Raw genomic sequence first — 17,988 nt, 5'->3', positions numbered from 1 at the left:
CTCCTTGAGCCATAAAACTCTAGACTTCTGTCTCAACGATATTTCCTCCAATGAAGCCAACCGCTTCACCTCTAAAATCACTCTATGCCTCTCACGAAAGTCATGAAACACTTGTTTGATGTCATCTTTGATTATGCTCTAATAAGACTAAAAACATGACCTTGCGTAGTCATCTGGGCCTGGAACTTTATCTCCATACATGTTTCTCACCTTGTTGAACACCTCGTCTTGTTCTTTAAAAGGTCTTTCCATCCAATTGGCTTCATCTTCGTTTATGGCTGAAAACTGAAATCCATCCAGTATAGTTTGTTGAACGCCATCTTTAGCATAAAGCTGTTTGTAAACTGTACAATTGTCTTTTATGACTTCTTGATCAGCTGTCACTTCCCCATCTATAGACATGTTGCCTACGGTATTGTTTCTTCAATGTGTTTTGGCTAGATGATGAAAGAACTAAGTGTTCGTTTGGGAATAGCTTATCTAGCTTTTTACTGAATTTTTTTTTTTTGTTGAAAGTGTGCTAAAGTATAATTGTACCTTGAAAAAATTTGAAAAAGTGAGAAAAGGCTGGAAAAATTGAGGTTTTAAAAAGTTGTACATAAAAGCTAAAAGCTAAAGCTTAAAGCTGATGCCAAACTCACCCTAAGTATCCAAAAGGCTCTTGATTTTTGTCTCCAACTAATTTCCTTCAAAAGAGTGAGCCTCTTATTTTTTCAACTGACAAAAGTCTACTTTCCTCCATTGCATCCAGCTTGTGAATTTCTTTTAATAACTGATTTTTCATCTAGCCTACCTTACCCCGCTTCTTGTTCCATTTCTTCAATTCCATTTTCAAAGCTTTTAGCTCTTTAGGTTCTTAGCCAATACATGCTTAGGGAGCCTTGGAAATATTATGATTCACACTTCTTAACCTTCTCCATGAAATTTTAGCTCTTAACCGCAAGTTTTTGAATCTTAATGGGCTTCTTCCACTTTAAAGGTCTCCAAGAACCAACAAAATGGGGAAATGATCCGAATGCAAAAGAGGAAGCCTCTGCTGGACCATATTTGGAAATAATCCCTTAAAACTGGCAATGATAAGAATGTCAATAGAATTGTTTTCTATTCACTTCAATATAAATTTTCAAACTTGTATATTGAGAGAATTTCAATTCTAGAGAATGATTGGTTCGCCTAATTATTACTTCCAAGTAAAACTATCCCCTCCATATGAATATTTAGTAATTAATGACATGGAAGTCCCGACCTACGCACCAAGGCACCTCCCACCAGCACCTGACAATTAATCCCACAACCTCTTCCTATCACTATCACAATTTGGCACATAGTGTGTGTTTGGATACCACTTATTTTGTTGAAAATTGAAAACTTATTGTTGAAGACAATAAAAAAATAATTTTCTCGTTACTGTTCACTGCCGAATTACTGTGCATTTACCTTAATGCACTGTTCATGTCCCATGAACAGCGCAAGAGGCTCTGGTCCCCCCCCCAAAAAAAAAGAAAAAAGTCAAAAACGCCAGACATGAGGAGCAAAACGCTATCCAAACGGGGCTATAAACTCCAAAAATGGTCCATTCAAACTGGTTGGGGTGATATTTTTGAATTTGAATGACATGCAGGGTTCCATTTCTTCAATTTTCCATAATCTGCTTTCCTCTAGACGCCCCTGCTGTGCCTAGCAAATATACATGTTTATAGCACCACGTGCTCCTTAACAAAGCTCTTGTAATGAGTTCCTATATAATTTCCTTCAAACAAATGATGTCTGCCTTCCATAGCTGGAATAAGTCTTGAGTCTCAACTTATTTCCCTTATCGTCTAAGCCCCTTATGTTTCAAGATAAAATTTTCTGATTCATGTAATCAAGTACAATGCCTTATCACCCCTGTTGCTACTCCTTTTTGAACCTACTGGCCATTGACTGAGCGTTACAGATTTCTTCAACTCTCTATGACCCTTAAGACACTGGCTTGGGACTCCTTTTGAAGGAAATTACCCTCAATAGCCAGTAATTAGCAAGTAACATCATCTTCAAAACCCTCATAGGATGCACACAGGAATTTTCCTAAACCCTTGAGCTTCTTCATGACTCAATTTTGATGGTCTGTGCTGAGAATATTTAAAATTCTGGTCTCCCATCTCTAATGGCATCACCCACTCTTGATCTGAAGGACTTGTTGTTACCACCAGTTCCACGAACATAGGACTAGAAGCTTCTTACTCTGAAGATAGCAACTTGTCTACATCTCCCATTGAATTAGTTTTCTTTTGTTATCCTCACAAAAGTATCATTATCTCCTCACTAAGTATTGTACCAGTTGAAATAATCTGGACGGTGGCTATAAATTTGATCATGAAGATGCTTTAAATTCTTGCTCCCCCAATTGCATTAGCTGACTATTGATCTTGTGGGTGTGTAGATATTGAAGTTTGATAGCCCTCCGTGATTGTTCAAAATGAACGCCAGCCATTGAAGTCACTAACTTCCTTACATCTCTTAATCCAATAGCAACTTGTGTTGGATTGCCCTAAGCTTTAATTAAGTCGCCTGAAGGTAGTAACTGTTGCCGATTAGAGACATGGAGTGGTTCTCAGACTTTCCTTGAATGACAAGACTTAAATCCTCAATCCATCCCTTTGAAGCCCTCTAATCCAAAATGCTTCTTCCCCTGTCTTTGGAGTTTCACATTCTGCCTCAGTCCATTTACTACTTATATTTGGAGAATTGGTTTCAGATGGATAATATTCTAATAGTGCCAGTGGGTAGGGACAACTCACTAGGACACCTCATCATTGAAATATTCTAGACTTTTCTAGAAGGTACCACCCATACAGCACAATAGTACAACCCAGTACAATATTACCCAGCACAATATTATTTCTCTGACTCTAATGCCCCTTTGATGTCTTTTGTAGACTTTATTGATTTCCTAGTGACATGTATTCTTTGATCTGTTTGCATCTATTTATGTGGCATTCTCTTTTCCTTTTTCAATGAAATTTTATACTAAAATATATTTTGCAACTTGTACCCCTTTTCTGCATGTCTAGCTTTTGTTACTCCATTTTTTTAAGCCACATTCTTTTCTCACAGGATGCCCCAAAAGGCTACTTGAAGCTTCTGCTTCTCACTGCAGCATCAGGTGATAGTGGCAATGGTGAAGCAATTCAGAGGTATCTCATAGATAGTTCTTTTCATTTAGTTGTCTTATGTTGTAATTAAGGTCATTTACTAATGGTTTATTGGGTTTTTGTCTTGTATGTGTAGTGTTTATTTGACAATTTTATATTCAAGTGCTTTTCTGTCATATTTTTTCACAGTAATCGAGATCTTTCAATGATCCTTGATGCACTTCTGAAAACAAAATCACGAGCTGTATTGATTGATATAATTAACAAAAATGGTAGGTATTCTTAGCTTTGTTGCATGCTTTACAATTTGTTTCCCAAATTTGTGGAAATTAAAATTATGTAGTTATACCTGTATTTCTTCAAACCATTTCTGTTGCTTTAACTTTCAGGTTTGCGGATGCTGCACAACATAATGAAGCAGTACAGAAGGGACTTCAAAAAGATTCCTATCCTCCGGAAGCTTCTTAAGGTACTATTCTTGAAATTTTGTTGAACGTGTGTGAAGGAAAGTGTTTTTTTAAAAAAAAAGAGCACTATACTTGGATTCATTGGATTTGTTTATAAAATATCAGTATTAAACCCAAAACTCCCAGTAGATGACCAGCAACCCAAGGAGTGGAAAGCATCAGTTACATCTTTCATATAATCTCCTCTATATATGGATAGACTAGTTATCTATTTATTTTATTAATAACTTTTTTGTTAATTTTAGAAAAAGCTGTTTTGGAACCCTGCATAGCTCAATTGATTTAGGTCCTCTTATGGATTGCAGAATGAGAGTAACACATGATCTTTTGCATGACAAATTGGTTTTCAAATACTTCTGTTTAGATAAGCTGATAGTGAAAAGTAAAGGTTAGGCCAGGCTATACTGCCAAAAAAAGTTCAAATCAGTCCTATTCTGAAAATTTGATATATATCCAATATTTACAAACAAGTGTCCCCTTTGAAAGATACACAAGTTTTAAGGAAATGCACTTATTGTGGGGTATTTACCCTTCTATTATCAGTTCTCAAGTGGTTGGAAAGAAGAGAGAAAGACACCATGATATTGGAAAGAATGATGATACAGTTGTTTTTTATTGATCAAACTCAATGTAGGATGCTGCGTTTAGATATGTCATATCATATCTAATCTGCTGCTGTACTACCAAAAGAAAATTATAAATATGTCATATCATTTGTCATTAGATGCTGACAACCATCTTTTCTAATTATTAGGGAATCTATTCAAGACAGTCATTGCATTAAATTAACAACATTCCTTTTATAGTACAGATTGTGTATAATAGTGAGTATAATGCTGGCTAGTGACCCCAAAACATAGAAAACATGAAACTTGACAAATAAATTTATCTTAATATGGTTGGCCTATCTCTCTTTCTTATCCCCTATACTGTTTGCAATCAGGTTGGACGTTGATCTGCAGGTTTCAAGTCTATTTTTATTTTTCTTTAAATTGTGAGGATAATCAAGTTGAAACAATTTTTCAAATAGTTGAGCTTGAAAATTAATTCTTTGGCCAGTCGAAAGGTGACTATATTTTGCCTATAGCGAATTGGTGGCTGGGACCTTTCTGTGTGTGCATGCGTGCATGATTTATTTATTATTCTCTTTTTTTGTAAGACCATGGTTAGGTTTCAATAGAAATTAATAAATGGGAAAATGTTGTCCGGCATATGAAAGGGGAACAGAATTTTTGCACTCTTTTTTCTACGTGTGAGGGGGTGTGTATCTGAGCACATTATTATGGAAGACCATGGCTGGGCTTAAATAAAAATTAATAAATAGAAAATTGTCTTCAGTAATATCAAAGGGGAACAGCGTACTCACTTTCTTTTTCTGCAGGTCTTAGAGTATTTGGCAATGAGGGAGATACTAACACCAGAACATATTAATGGAGGTCCTCCTTGTCCTGGAATGGAGAGGTTAGAAGATATTATCTAATTTGGCCTTACTGTTCCTAGATTATTATGCCTGTTGGATTAATACCTTGTCATATGTTTGTTGTTGGGTTAAACTAGTTCGTGAGCTCTTTTAATTTAATTATATAATTTTTTCTTCCAATATATACACAATAGAATGCTAAGCAATTATCAGTGTAAAAATATATATATATATTTTTTAAAAAAGGATTCTATGAAATTTGACCAAATTATGATGTCACTCACCACATTATCTTAAGGAACATTAAACAGATGAATGGGTATAATTATTCAATTACAGCATTCTTCATTCCTTGTAAATTTGTAATACTTATTCCTATCAGAATGTAATCACCATTACAGGGAACCAAACACACCCTTAATTTGAAACTACCCTTAAAATATAAGGTATAAAATGTTATTTGCTTTTTTTTTTTTTTTTTTATTATTTATAATTCCTTTTGGGAGGAGGGTTTTTATGCAGGATTTTTTAAAAACTGAAATATAAATGGGTAAGTATGGGCAAGAGGATATTACTTTTGTGATCCTCCAAGGGATTAGCCTGAATTTGAAGCAAGTTTTCTTAAAGAAAAAAGCATTTGAGAAATATTTTTAACTTTAGTCATCTATATAGGCTTTTCACAATGGTAATGATCTAAAAAATACTGGGAGCCCACTGGACATATTTATACATGAACGGACAAGAGACTTTTGGAAAGGCTATAAGTTCAAAAACAAATTTCTTCAAAGAAAGTTACAACTCTGAAACAGTTTAGACCAGACTATTGAGGTTGGCCCTTTGCTGTCCCCAATTGTATGTTGATGGATTCTGTGCTAGATTATTCTTGGTTGTAAAGAAATACGTTTGAAAAGTACAGAACTTTTGACATAATAGTATACTTCACAAGTTTATGCTAAGTGTACCCCAAATCCTGCCCCCACCAACCACAAGAATAAAGCCTTGGTCCCAAAAGGTATGTTTTAGTGATTGCAAGATATAAATATTTTCCTCTAAGGTATGGGGTAGTGTCAAAGTCCTCTTTAGAAACGATATTGTTATTTCCTGTTTAGCTTCATATGGAATCATTGTTTGAATCACTATGATGCTGACATGAATCAGTGTAATTAGAATGGGGTTTGCTTTTACTTGAAATTGTCTTTTTCTAAGTTTGCCCCTCAAATCTTGAGGTTAAGGGAAAGATTAAAACATTTCATGTTTACCATGAAGAGGCCATTTGGTTCACCATTTTTAAAATGTTTTTTCAAAATGGGTAAAAACTTGAGAAGGACATTGTTATTACCTCTGTTACCTTTTATCTCTTGGTCCCGAGGCAGCAAATTCTTGTGGTTGGCTATAAATTTGCGATGCAAACTCAAACCAATGAATTTTTATTTTTAAACTAGTCAAGTCAATGAAATTGTTATCTTAGGCATGTAGCTCTTTTGTCCCTGAGACATGTTTCTGTGCAGCTTTAGGGCATCAATACTGTCATTTACAGAGCACGATGACAAACAGGTATTTGGCAAACTCGTACATAGCCTTTTGAATTCCATTTAATATTGAGCGGTTAGGTTGCTTAGAAATTCTTTTGTATGTGATGTGCACATACAGGTTCATCAAATTGCACGGAACTTCCGAGATAAGTGGATTCCTAGACCTGTCAGAAAACTTAGCTACTTGGACAGGGATGATGGTAGGATGGAGAGTCGCAGGGGTTCAAACTGCAATAGGTCTTCAGCACAACCTGGGTATTGGCATGATCAGCATGTAAGACCTACAGAAGCAATTGACTGTGTGAAGCAAGCAATGGTTGCAACAACCTCAGGTGATACTGGTCTCCAGGAGGGCTGTTTTTCTCCTTGTGTTGGTAGTTGCCCAGATAAGGAGACAAAACCTCGTAAACGTAAAAGCAGATGGGATCAGCCAGCAGAGACAAACCCAGATTCAAGATCTTCTGAGCGGAAGGAACAGAAGATTGAGTCTACATTGCTACAGCAATGTGAATCCAGGCCATCACAAGGGGGTGTTGAAGTGGCAGTGGATCATATAGACAGCATAAGCAGAAAGAACAGGAATTGCCTTGGTTGTGTTCAAAATCAGTGTCAGCATGATGAAGCTACTAGAGCTGACAATGAAAGGCAGAACATCCCTGAGGATGTTCCACCTGGGTTTTCATCTCCCCGAGCTCTGGGTACATTGAATGCTTCTTCAACTGTTATTGATCTCCATCAACAAAACGTTTGCCATACCAAGTGTCCTGATGATGCAATTATTGGGCAGCCACAGGAGAAATTCATTTCTCGCTTGCCTGTCTCTTATGGAATTCCGTTGTCAATTGTACAGCGCCATGGCACACCCCAGGAAGAAAGTGCAGAGTGTTGGGTTATTGCTCCTGGCATGCCTTTCCATCCTTTTCCTCCATTGCCTCAATTTCCCCGGGATCACAAAGACCATGCACCTTTGCATTCTCTTAATCCTTTGACAATTAATCAACCTGCGGAAGAAGGACGTAGGGACAGCAACTGCCCTGCCTCTTATGCAGATGAAACCACTCCATGTGCAAATAGCCAACAGACATTTAAGCGAGCGAGGGATTCCTCATATGACTTGGGAAGGAGGTACTTCAGGCAGCAGAAATGGAATAATACAAAATTAGGGCCCCCATGGATTCGGAAGAGGAATGGTTGGGAACACATGGGAGACAACTCAAGAGGTGAGACATGCAGCATAGGAATAGAGAATGTAGAAAATGAGCCGAAAAATTCATATTTATCAGAGGATGTAGGCTGTAGAGTGGAAAAAGCTGGAAATTTTTTTTATCAGCATTCCTAGCACCAAGACCATCACTGATTTATAGGACAAACTCTGAAGAGCTACTGGATTTCTTCTACATTCTTTGTTTCCCAGATTATAACTAATGAAAATTTCATTCAATTTCAGATTTCCAGTTCTCTTAGTCAAGTTCTTATACCATACTCAGGGGAAAGGGTTACTCCTAATTTGGCAATGTGCTCTCAAGAAATATTGAGCCATCAGTCGCCTCAAAGAGGTAGTCATTCTTGTCTATGTATCATTCTCATAGAAATTAAAAGGCTTATGAATGTGTTAAAAGATCTGTGGAATAAGAGACATATAATCGATTCTTTGGTGCCATCAATCAAGTTATGCTTTTTCTTCATTTTTTCCCCATTGTGATGTACATGATTGAAGGTGGAATTGTTTTAATTATTCTTCCATTCTATTATCTTGGAAGACATTGTTCCCCAACATTCCCACCACTCAATATCTTGTTTCTAACAAATTTATTTATGCTATTCTTTTTTGATAATGTGGAACCTCACCAATATAAAGCCCTTTGGACTCAACCTTGAGGCGTAAACCATGGATACACAAATACATGCCCCATCCCTTAGAACTGTGTATCAGGTAATTATAATATCAATTCTCTTACTTTTGGAAGGAGAGTGGTGCAGATCTCCTTTTCCAAGAGTTTGTTGTCTAATGAGACAACTAGCAAGTTAATTTATGGCACAGGCACCTAATGCAAAACAATACTTCAGGAGTTATCAACTAGGATTTTCTTACCTCTACAAAATCATAGAAAATTACAAATGGGATATTGTTATGTAAAGCGGAAACTAAAAATGCGTGATGATGATCATATGGGAATGACGGGATAGTGCAAGATGGTATCTTAATTTCACATTATGCTAGAATACTCTTTGATACACTTCAGTACTTGTCTATCTAAATGAGATTAAAGTCACCATATGGTTGCTACCATTTCAGATGTTTTTTAGTATTGGGTAAATTCTAAGCATATTTTATATGTGATCGTGAACGTTTATGCGCATGCGTGTATGGACATCCAAAGTCATTAGATTCCATTGTCGAAGGCCAAAATGTAGCTGACAGCCAAAGTAGCATCATGAAGTTTGTGTTGGTATTTGGATTGAGTCTGTGTGTGAGGGCTTCTTATTTTGTGTAATATGTTGCAAGCTATGTCCTCTCACATAAGGTGAATCCCTAAGTCTAGGACCAATTTCCATGAGAGATATCGCATACAATAGTTACACATAATACCACCTCTTTTGTGATGGCTTAAAACTTTTAACATGTTGATATTTTTATAATTTGCTTTAACTATTAATGTAACATGTTATGAGTAACATAAAAAATTGATTTAAGTGATAATTTTCTTTAACTATTGATATAACATGTTACGATTGATACATAAAAAATTGATTCAAGTGATAAGAGTATGGCCAATTACTCAATATTGTTACCCAAATGAGACTCAATTACTTAAACATGAATATCCCAATTATTTATTTTAAAAATATAGTGATACTGTGACAGCCATTAGAGTTCACTTTGAATTTGAGCAGTGAACGAAGGGAAGTTAAAGTGCCCTCAATCAATTACATCTTTTGTAATTGTCTAGCCTGAGAATATTTTACATCAAATCAAAACAAATGGAGCGTTAGATACATAATCTACAAACTGTTTATAATGATTTTTTTCAACATATAATTTCATTAGTACATACGATTTGTGTTATATTGATTTCAATTTAATTCATATTAGGGACTGGAGAGATTTATATATATATTTTTTGAAGATCCACCTTTCAGTATGGGTTAGCAACACTGTTTATTTCCGCACTCATGCTTCGTATAATTTACAGAGTCCTAAATGCTCATAAACTCTGCGTCGCTCATATTTGCTACATGTTGACCGATTTGATTGAATGACTTTAGTGAGAATTGAGTCAAATGACCATGCTAATCAATATAAGGTGAAAATCATATTCCCAATCAATATATATATATATATAAAAGCAAATACCTCATCTGCAAGAGTATAAGGTTCAAATCATATTCCCAATCAATATATATATATATATATATATAAAAGCAAAGATCTCATCTGCAAGAGTATAAAGTTCTGTCAAGTGGCGCATTGTATAACATTTTTTTTTTTTTTTTCATTTGGGCTTCCTCCTTATCTAAATTTAGCATTTATATCAAACTATTAAGTAATGACATATGCATTTATTTCGTTGCATTAATAAAATTAAAAGAATTTGTATAAATTTATAATTTGAAATGCTTTGGATAAATACAGATGGATCTAAAAAGTCATGGGAAAGATAGGAGTTAAGAAAACTTTCGAATTTTACGCATAAGACTGACTTTAATGTAGAATTGCAAGAGTCAGATTCAATGAATATTGAGTAATATGATTATTTGTCTAATATAAATTCTCATTTCTTTTAGACTTAAAAATCAAACTTCCATAATTTCTCTCACAATATCTTTAGTTCGCTTTTTGAGAGGTATGTTAACTTCCAAAATATTATGTTCATCTTTAATATTTTGTTTAGAATTTATGTATTCGTTTTTTATTGATGTAGCATTGTAATGTGGTTGGGATGGTTTTTTCATATTATGTGCTAACTTAGATTTTGGGTTTTCCGTATGATGCATATACTTGGTAAGGATTTGCAGTATATTTGTTGTTTTGGCTGCTTTTAGCTCAATTAAAATTTGGAGGTTAAATTTTGATATTATTGCGTCATTATGGCATTATTGTTTCATTGTTTTTATTGTTGTATCATGAATTTCTAGCAATTTTTATAGCTAACTAATTAAGATATTATTCTTTCAATTTTCACTCTATTATAATTAAGGTCTTAGAAAATCAAACTTTTCTTCAATTAAAATATTAATGGGCCTTAATTTTATACCATATCAATTTTGAAACTAAAGATTTTTTTTTTTTTTTTTCATTTGGGCTTCCTCCTTATCTAAATTTAGCATTTATATCAAACTATTAAGTAATGACATATGCATTTATTTCGTTGCATTAATAAAATTAAAAGAATTTGTATAAATTTATAATTTGAAATGCTTTGGATAAATACAGATGGATCTAAAAAGTCATGGGAAAGATAGGAGTTAAGAAAACTTTCGAATTTTACGCATAAGACTGACTTTAATGTAGAATTGCAAGAGTCAGATTCAATGAATATTGAGTAATATGATTATTTGTCTAATATAAATTCTCATTTCTTTTAGACTTAAAAATCAAACTTCCATAATTTCTCTCACAATATCTTTAGTTCGCTTTTTGAGAGGTATGTTAACTTCCAAAATATTATGTTCATCTTTAATATTTTGTTTAGAATTTATGTATTCGTTTTTTATTGATGTAGCATTGTAATGTGGTTGGGATGGTTTTTTCATATTATGTGCTAACTTAGATTTTGGGTTTTCCGTATGATGCATATACTTGGTAAGGATTTGCAGTATATTTGTTGTTTTGGCTGCTTTTAGCTCAATTAAAATTTGGAGGTTAAATTTTGATATTATTGCGTCATTATGGCATTATTGTTTCATTGTTTTTATTGTTGTATCATGAATTTCTAGCAATTTTTATAGCTAACTAATTAAGATATTATTCTTTCAATTTTCACTCTATTATAATTAAGGTCTTAGAAAATCAAACTTTTCTTCAATTAAAATATTAATGGGCCTTAATTTTATACCATATCAATTTTGAAACTAAAGAGAAGCTACTTTCAATGACATAAAAATTATAAGTGTTGATATAATGGAGATAGAGACATTAGTGACATAAGAAATGTAGAAATTAACACTATAAAATCTATATATAAAGCATAAATCATACAATAAAGACACCTAAGAACCACCAAGTTTGTGAACGTAATATGGTGACATTTGTTGATTGCATGAATCAGAAGAATTTCCCCCCAATTCATGTAGTTTGAAATTTTATTACTAGAAAACTTCATATATTAATTATGACAAACAATAATAGTATTCATGAAATTAATGGATCATAAATAATTTTTTACTAAATTTATCAAAATGCACCGTGTATCCGGCGAGATATCCACCAGTATTAATAATAGTATTCTTTTTATTCTTTAACAGTCCAAGGTTAGCCATCAAAACTGCGCTAGCAAGACCCAAAACTCAAAAATGCATCTCTTATTGCTTTTCTAACCAAATAATCCAAATAAAAGTTTATCCTTCAGCCAACCAGTTCCTCCCACCTCCTTTTTTTTCTTCTTTTCGGTGACCCCCAAAATAAGAAGAAACCAAAAACAAGAATTGCGTATTTTCCCCCATTAAATGAACAACCTCGTATACAGCATAAAAATCAGATTTTTCTCTCAATATTCTGTCAACCCTGAGCTATATATATTTCATCAATATCTTCTTAGCATACTTCTAATACGAACGAAGCACCAAGTTTTTACTAGTGTTTTGTACCTTCTCCAGCCATCAAAGTGCCTCCCAATCACCTTCTTGTAACTAGGCCTCTGCTGCACCAAAACCCAGTACTCAGCAATGTTTGGCCTGCTATTTATGTACTCATCTTTCAAATCCAAGAGCACTAAGCGAGCCAGCACTGGGATGAGCATTACATCTGCCATGCTAAAATCTTCCCCTGCTAAATATTGTGAATCATTCAGCTGAGTTTCAACTTCATCAAGAAGTCTAATTAAATGCTCCCTGTTCCCTTGCAAAACATTCTTGTTCTTCAACTTGTCCTCTGTCTCATGTGCTTCTCTTAGCTTATTATGGTAAGCTCCTGCTAGATCAGGACATTCAGCCATCCGAGCAATCAGCACCCGCCTTATGAATTTGGAAACATAGAAGCGGTACTTATCTGGGATGTGGGAAAGTGTGAAGAACTTAGGGTTCCACTCTTGTATCTTCTGCATCCATGCAACCACTTCTCTACTACTAAAGGAGATACTGTCACCACCTGACGAGACAGCTGCAATTCTTTCTAAATACCTGAAAATTTTTATTTCACATTATTATCTTTCCTATAGTCTTCAGTAAAGATATAATTTAAGACAATTTCAAATATGGATGCCTTCCACACTCCCAAAATAAGACGAGTGGGAGACAAGGGAGAGAAGGAGAAAGGAAGAAATTTGAAAGTAATAGCAAGCACGTTGATTACCTAAATGCAAAGAAAAATCCTAACAAAAAAAAGTTGGTCAACATTTTCCCAACAAAGCATTTCACTCAAGATGATCAAATATGTCGTTGTTTTGGGTGAAAAAAAGATTTCCCCACTAGAATTGATGTCAACATAGCTGGTAATGTGGCTGATCTGGGAACCCCACCATGATGGACAATTGACTATTGGATTATTCCGTTGTCAAGAGTTGAAGAAGAAGACATGTAACAAGGATATGGAGTTTTGGCAACTGACATCCCCATGGGTTTTGAGAGTGAATGAAGCCGAGACAAAACCTCAGATAGAATAAAACAAGACACAATCTGCAGGTTCAGGTGGAGAGACAAAGAGGGCAGGAGAGTTTTGAGAGTATGAGTGAATTCTATGGCCTGACAGTATCTGGGTGAGGCTTTATGGTATATATATTTTAGAGAGAGAAATGGATAAGGAAAAAGACAATCTTGGATTGCCGAAGAGAGAGAGAGAGAGAGAGAGAGAGAGAGAGAGAGAGAGAGAGAGAGCAGGAAGAGATGATAAACAGCATTTGCATGCAAACCCAATTGTTAAGTTCTAGAAAACTCCGTTCTAATGATTTTTAAGTTCGAGGCTCTGTTGACGCATTTTTATTCACAGCTTTGCTTAATTTAATTTTGTGGTGTGATAAAACGAATATTACTTCATCATGCTACGGACTAACATGAGAGGATCCAAACCCGTGACCATTCATCTAAATGTTTTTATTCTTTTGAACAACATTATAGATTCTTCTGTATAAGGAAATTTAAATGTTATGATGAGATTCAAATTTTGAAATGCTTCCAAACACATCCTGTATTTTCCAATGTATAAAGTGACCGCAAAATGGTGAGTGAAGAATAAAGACATACTGGATAATCTCTATTGTGTTGAAAATGATGTGAGCACCATTCTTGAAAACGGGGAGTTTTCCACTTGGATTCATCCTGAAGAATGAGGAGTCCATGTTCTTGCCTGTTACAGGATTGATATGGTATGATGTGTAATCAATGCCTTTCTCTTCCAAAGCAAGTCTCACCTTTTGGCTATCGAGAGAGTATGGGTGATGATATAGCTGCATTATTTGATAAGCATGAGCTTGTAGGATGTTATAGGCAGAGTGAAAAGCTGATCTCTTTCGTGTCAACTTCGGATATCAAACACAGGAATTCAAGAACCAAGGGTATGCAAAGGTCTGCAAATGAATGGTAACAGGGAGGTCAGTTAGCGTCTTATTTTCTCCAAGAAAGTGGATAAAAGATTGGTTAATACACATACATGACCACACACACACACACACACACTCATGTGCATAGGTATGTGTTTAATCAATATTGTAATACAAAATGTAGTGATGAGTAAATTTCCATAGTAGCAACAGAGATGATGACCAAAAATGACACCCCTATTGGTTTTTAATTCTACATTTAATGCTTTAGTGAAGGCATCTTATCAGTGTCAAACCCTAAGAATTTCAACAACATATTGCTACAATATTCCCAAGCAATATAAAGTTTACATTTAAGCAGACTACTGCCAAAGTTTCCATTAATTTATACAAAGAATGTTTTTGTAAGAAAGATTTGCACATTGTATCTTTCTTTTAAAGCAAAACCTAAGAAATTCTAGTGCTTAGAAATTCAACAACTTAGCAGAATTACATTCTCAAGTAACATAAATCTTACAAATAAGAAGCCTACTGCGTTAATTTTCATTGTTTTAGACAAGTTAAGAGTGACTTTTAAATATAGTTCTGCTCACTGCATCTTTCATTTAAAGCAGACCTTTCAATAATATATTCTAAAAAAAAAATACATTGCTAAAAAAAGAGGAAAGTGGGGGGAGAAGAGAGGAATCAGAAGTAGTGAACAGTGTTAATAAATTCTGCTCTACCCACAAGATTAGATTTGAAGTGGAGAATATTGTGTGCGCGCATTGGTGCATATGAGAGAGAGAGAGTGAAGAGCAGGGGAATGAGAGGGGGATAAATAGAACAGGTAAGGCACATCATCTTCATCTAAATTGACAACTTTTTAATAATGTCCTCGGATATACTTCTATTATAGGACCAGACAGTGTGGAAGCATCAATGCTTAGCATATACTAATACTTTAAACAAAATTTGGAGCTGAGAATCAGTTATGATGATAAAACAAGTGGACAATAACATTTATTGGCATCTTCCTAGACTCCTAGTTGCCCTTGATCAAAGAAAGCATGTACAATGACAGAAGATTCTGTGAGCTGCCTTTCTGTGCTTTAAGAGACTAGCAAAGCAGCCCTTCCCCGAAAGAGAAAAATTGACATTCTTGCCTCAAAGAAACAATTAATTTCATGACTAATATCAACTATAGAAAAATTACCAATAAACAATGAAAAGGGCTTTGCTAATTATGCATTCAGTGCCATGATCAATCTCATTGACCCCTACATTCCCTACCTTAGACCTTTTTCTTCTATCTTTTTTGTGATATCAAAGAGGGACAGATTGGCTAGTAAGGGAAAAAAATAATAATAATAATAATGAAAAGATTATTGAGTATGAAGGTTTTCATTTATCATGGTTTGCTTATAATTGCAAAGCTGCTTTGGAATCTTAAAACATACATAGTTAAGACCCTGTAAATTAATAATGAACAAGGATTGGAGGACAGATAACGAGTCTGCATTGATCAGGAGCGATTAACCAGTAATTGCCCAATTGCAATAAGATTAAGAATCGTTCAAGTTCTTCTTTCTAAATTTCAATTCAATTTCAAGAAGCAAATTTCCACCAAAACAAAAACTAAAAATAATTAGAGTTCAAACTTCTCCAACTTCGCAGTTAAGCTACACAAAAAAGAAGGAAGCTTGATCAATAAAGAAAACTCTAACAATCACAACCCAATCCAGAAATTACAATTTAAAAACTCACAGGGTAGAGTTTACAGTTTAAGGTCCTTAATAAAGCAACCAAGAAAACAGACCCAGAAATAAAATAAAGCAACCAAGAAAACAGACCCAGAAATAAAAGGTTCACACCAAAACTAAAGTCAAAGCACAAAAAGGAAAGAAACCCAACAACTAAAACAAGCAAATTTACATAAACTAGCATGAAAGTCTATTACTTGAATTAGAAACATGAGTAAAAGAGAGTGAAAAGACTTACAAGTAGACAAGAAGGAGACTTTAGAAACTTGTAGAAAGGGGGTGAGATCACTCTTAGGCTCTTAGCGGTTTTGGAGAGTCGCGTGGACTGGGCACATATAGAAAGAAAGAAAGAAACCTTTTTTGAGAGGACTCTATAAAAGCTGTAAACTAAAAAGGGTTATCGAAGAGAGAGAGAGTTGAATACGTGCGACTATGCTTCTTCCAAGTGCACTGAGAATCTTAACATTTATGTTGTATATATATGAAGGGAAAATTAGGAGGCAAGAATAAACGTGGATGGACTACTCGATTGGGTACGAAGTAACAAGTACGCGCTCTGTCTTAGTGGACACGTGAACGTCTTTTTCAGTCTCTGCATCTGCATGCCCCCATCCCTATTTTTACTGTTACTTTGCTTGAAATTCAATAACGAAACCGAAAGTTTCTAGACTGAGAATTATTATTGTAATTATTATTCATATTCCATATTAGGTGCGTGAAGCTCTTTTAGAAGACTTAAATCTTGGCACTTGTTTCCTCACACCCCACAAAATACTTATAGTTGTGGAATGATCGTCGCACCAAATATGTGTGGTAATTATAACAAGAATATTAATGGCATATAGAAAAGAGCAATGTTTATTACTTAAAATTTTAAGTCACGTTTGGATGCAATCTTAGGTGTATAAATGTGTTCGCAACAAATTGTGTGTAATAAGTATTTTCTTCTTAGAAAAAGAAGAAGTCTTGTTAATGAATGTCTTTAGAAGAATTGTTAATAAACTATTTCAAAAAAATGTTGATACCACTTTTATGAAAAATATAAAAAGCCATAAAAAATTAATTATTCTTGTATTTTCCAATAAAAGTTTCTAAAAGTGTATCCTAGACCAATGTTTTTATGGGTTTCAGTTAGTTTAACTGGTAAAGTCTCTAATGGTTGAATAAAAGATCTGAGGTTCAATTTCCGTATACACCAAAAACTGATTGGTGTCTTGGTCTGATGATAAAAAACTATTATTAAAAGTGGATGCCATAGATTGAAACTCTCACTCTCTCTCTCTAAAAAAAAAACCCAATATTTTTAGGGCATTCCTTATATTTTTCAATAAAAAAATAATGCTGATAATGATTTGAAGTAAAAATAAAATTACACCCATTACAACAGAGTCACAGGCATAGGTCACTTAGATACCATGACTTAGATCTCCTACCGGAGAAGGCATCCAAAAGGGATGCAATATTTGGTATATATATATATATATATATTTTAATCTAAAAAGTATTTGAGCTGTAACTTTTTTTTTTTTTTTAACTCTTAAGAAGATTATATATAAATTCAAAAGGGATGCAATATTTGGTATATATATATATATATATATTTTAATCTAAAAAGTATTTGAGCTGTAACTTTTTTTTTTTTTTTAACTCTTAAGAAGATTATATATAAATCCTACTATATATAGGTTTTACCAATTAATGTATTACCAATAACAAAAGGTACTTTAAATACTAATTTATTATTTTGTTGAAGTGTCACTAATTACATTCATTACATGTTAATGTTAATTTGTAAGTTTTTTTTTAAAGGAAAATTTATAGCAATTTTAGCATTTTCTCAAAAAAAAAAATGATAGATTAATAGAAATTCAACCCAATCACCATTAGTGTGCGTTTGGATGTGGATTAAAATTATAAATTATTTCACTATTTAGCTTATTTTTTCTACTATTGATGGGCCTCACTGCACTTTTTGACACTATTGATGGGCCACACTGTA

The 17,988-nt window shown here is 34.1% G+C and overlaps 2 protein-coding genes across 2 annotated transcripts in view; one reads left to right on the top strand and one right to left on the bottom strand.

Annotated features, from left to right (window-relative positions):
* LOC111999241 (histone-lysine N-methyltransferase ASHH2) overlaps positions 1-8,238 on the top strand; it is a 38,495-nt gene extending 30,257 nt beyond the window's left edge. The window contains 6 exon segments of the mRNA XM_065771240.1: positions 3,097-3,176; positions 3,324-3,406; positions 3,524-3,603; positions 4,983-5,062; positions 6,530-6,575; positions 6,672-8,238. Of these exon segments, the coding sequence (XP_065627312.1) occupies positions 3,097-3,176; positions 3,324-3,406; positions 3,524-3,603; positions 4,983-5,062; positions 6,530-6,575; positions 6,672-7,910 (1,608 nt within the window). The 3' untranslated portion in view covers positions 7,911-8,238.
* Positions 8,239-12,057: 3,819 nt separating this feature from the next.
* Positions 12,058-16,454, bottom strand: LOC111999265 (glutathione S-transferase TCHQD). Its single transcript, XM_024031389.2, has 3 exons — positions 16,228-16,454; positions 13,952-14,274; positions 12,058-12,892 (listed from the first exon to the last, which is right to left on the bottom strand). The coding sequence occupies exons 2-3, from the start codon at positions 14,158-14,160 to the stop codon at positions 12,298-12,300; spliced, it is 804 nt and encodes a 267-aa protein (XP_023887157.1). The 5' UTR covers positions 14,161-14,274; positions 16,228-16,454; the 3' UTR covers positions 12,058-12,297.
* Positions 16,455-17,988: the final 1,534 nt, after the last annotated feature.

Source organism: Quercus suber, unplaced genomic scaffold, assembly GCF_002906115.3.
Source record: "Quercus suber isolate HL8 unplaced genomic scaffold, Cork oak 2.0 scaffold_4, whole genome shotgun sequence".
Classification (NCBI taxonomy): domain Eukaryota; kingdom Viridiplantae; phylum Streptophyta; class Magnoliopsida; order Fagales; family Fagaceae; genus Quercus; species Quercus suber.
The sequence above is the reverse complement of the archived record's forward strand: the minus strand, read 5'-3'. Positions and strand labels throughout refer to the sequence as shown.

Excerpts from the sequence above, each read along its gene's own strand:
- LOC111999265 (XM_024031389.2), bottom strand. The coding sequence starts at position 14,160 with ATGCAGCTATATCATCACCCATACTCTCTCGATAGCCAAAAGGTGAGA. Across the intron at positions 12,893-13,951 it reads AACACAATAGAGATTATCCA|GTATTTAGAAAGAATTGCAG; the intron begins GTATGTCTTTAT and ends AAAAATTTTCAG.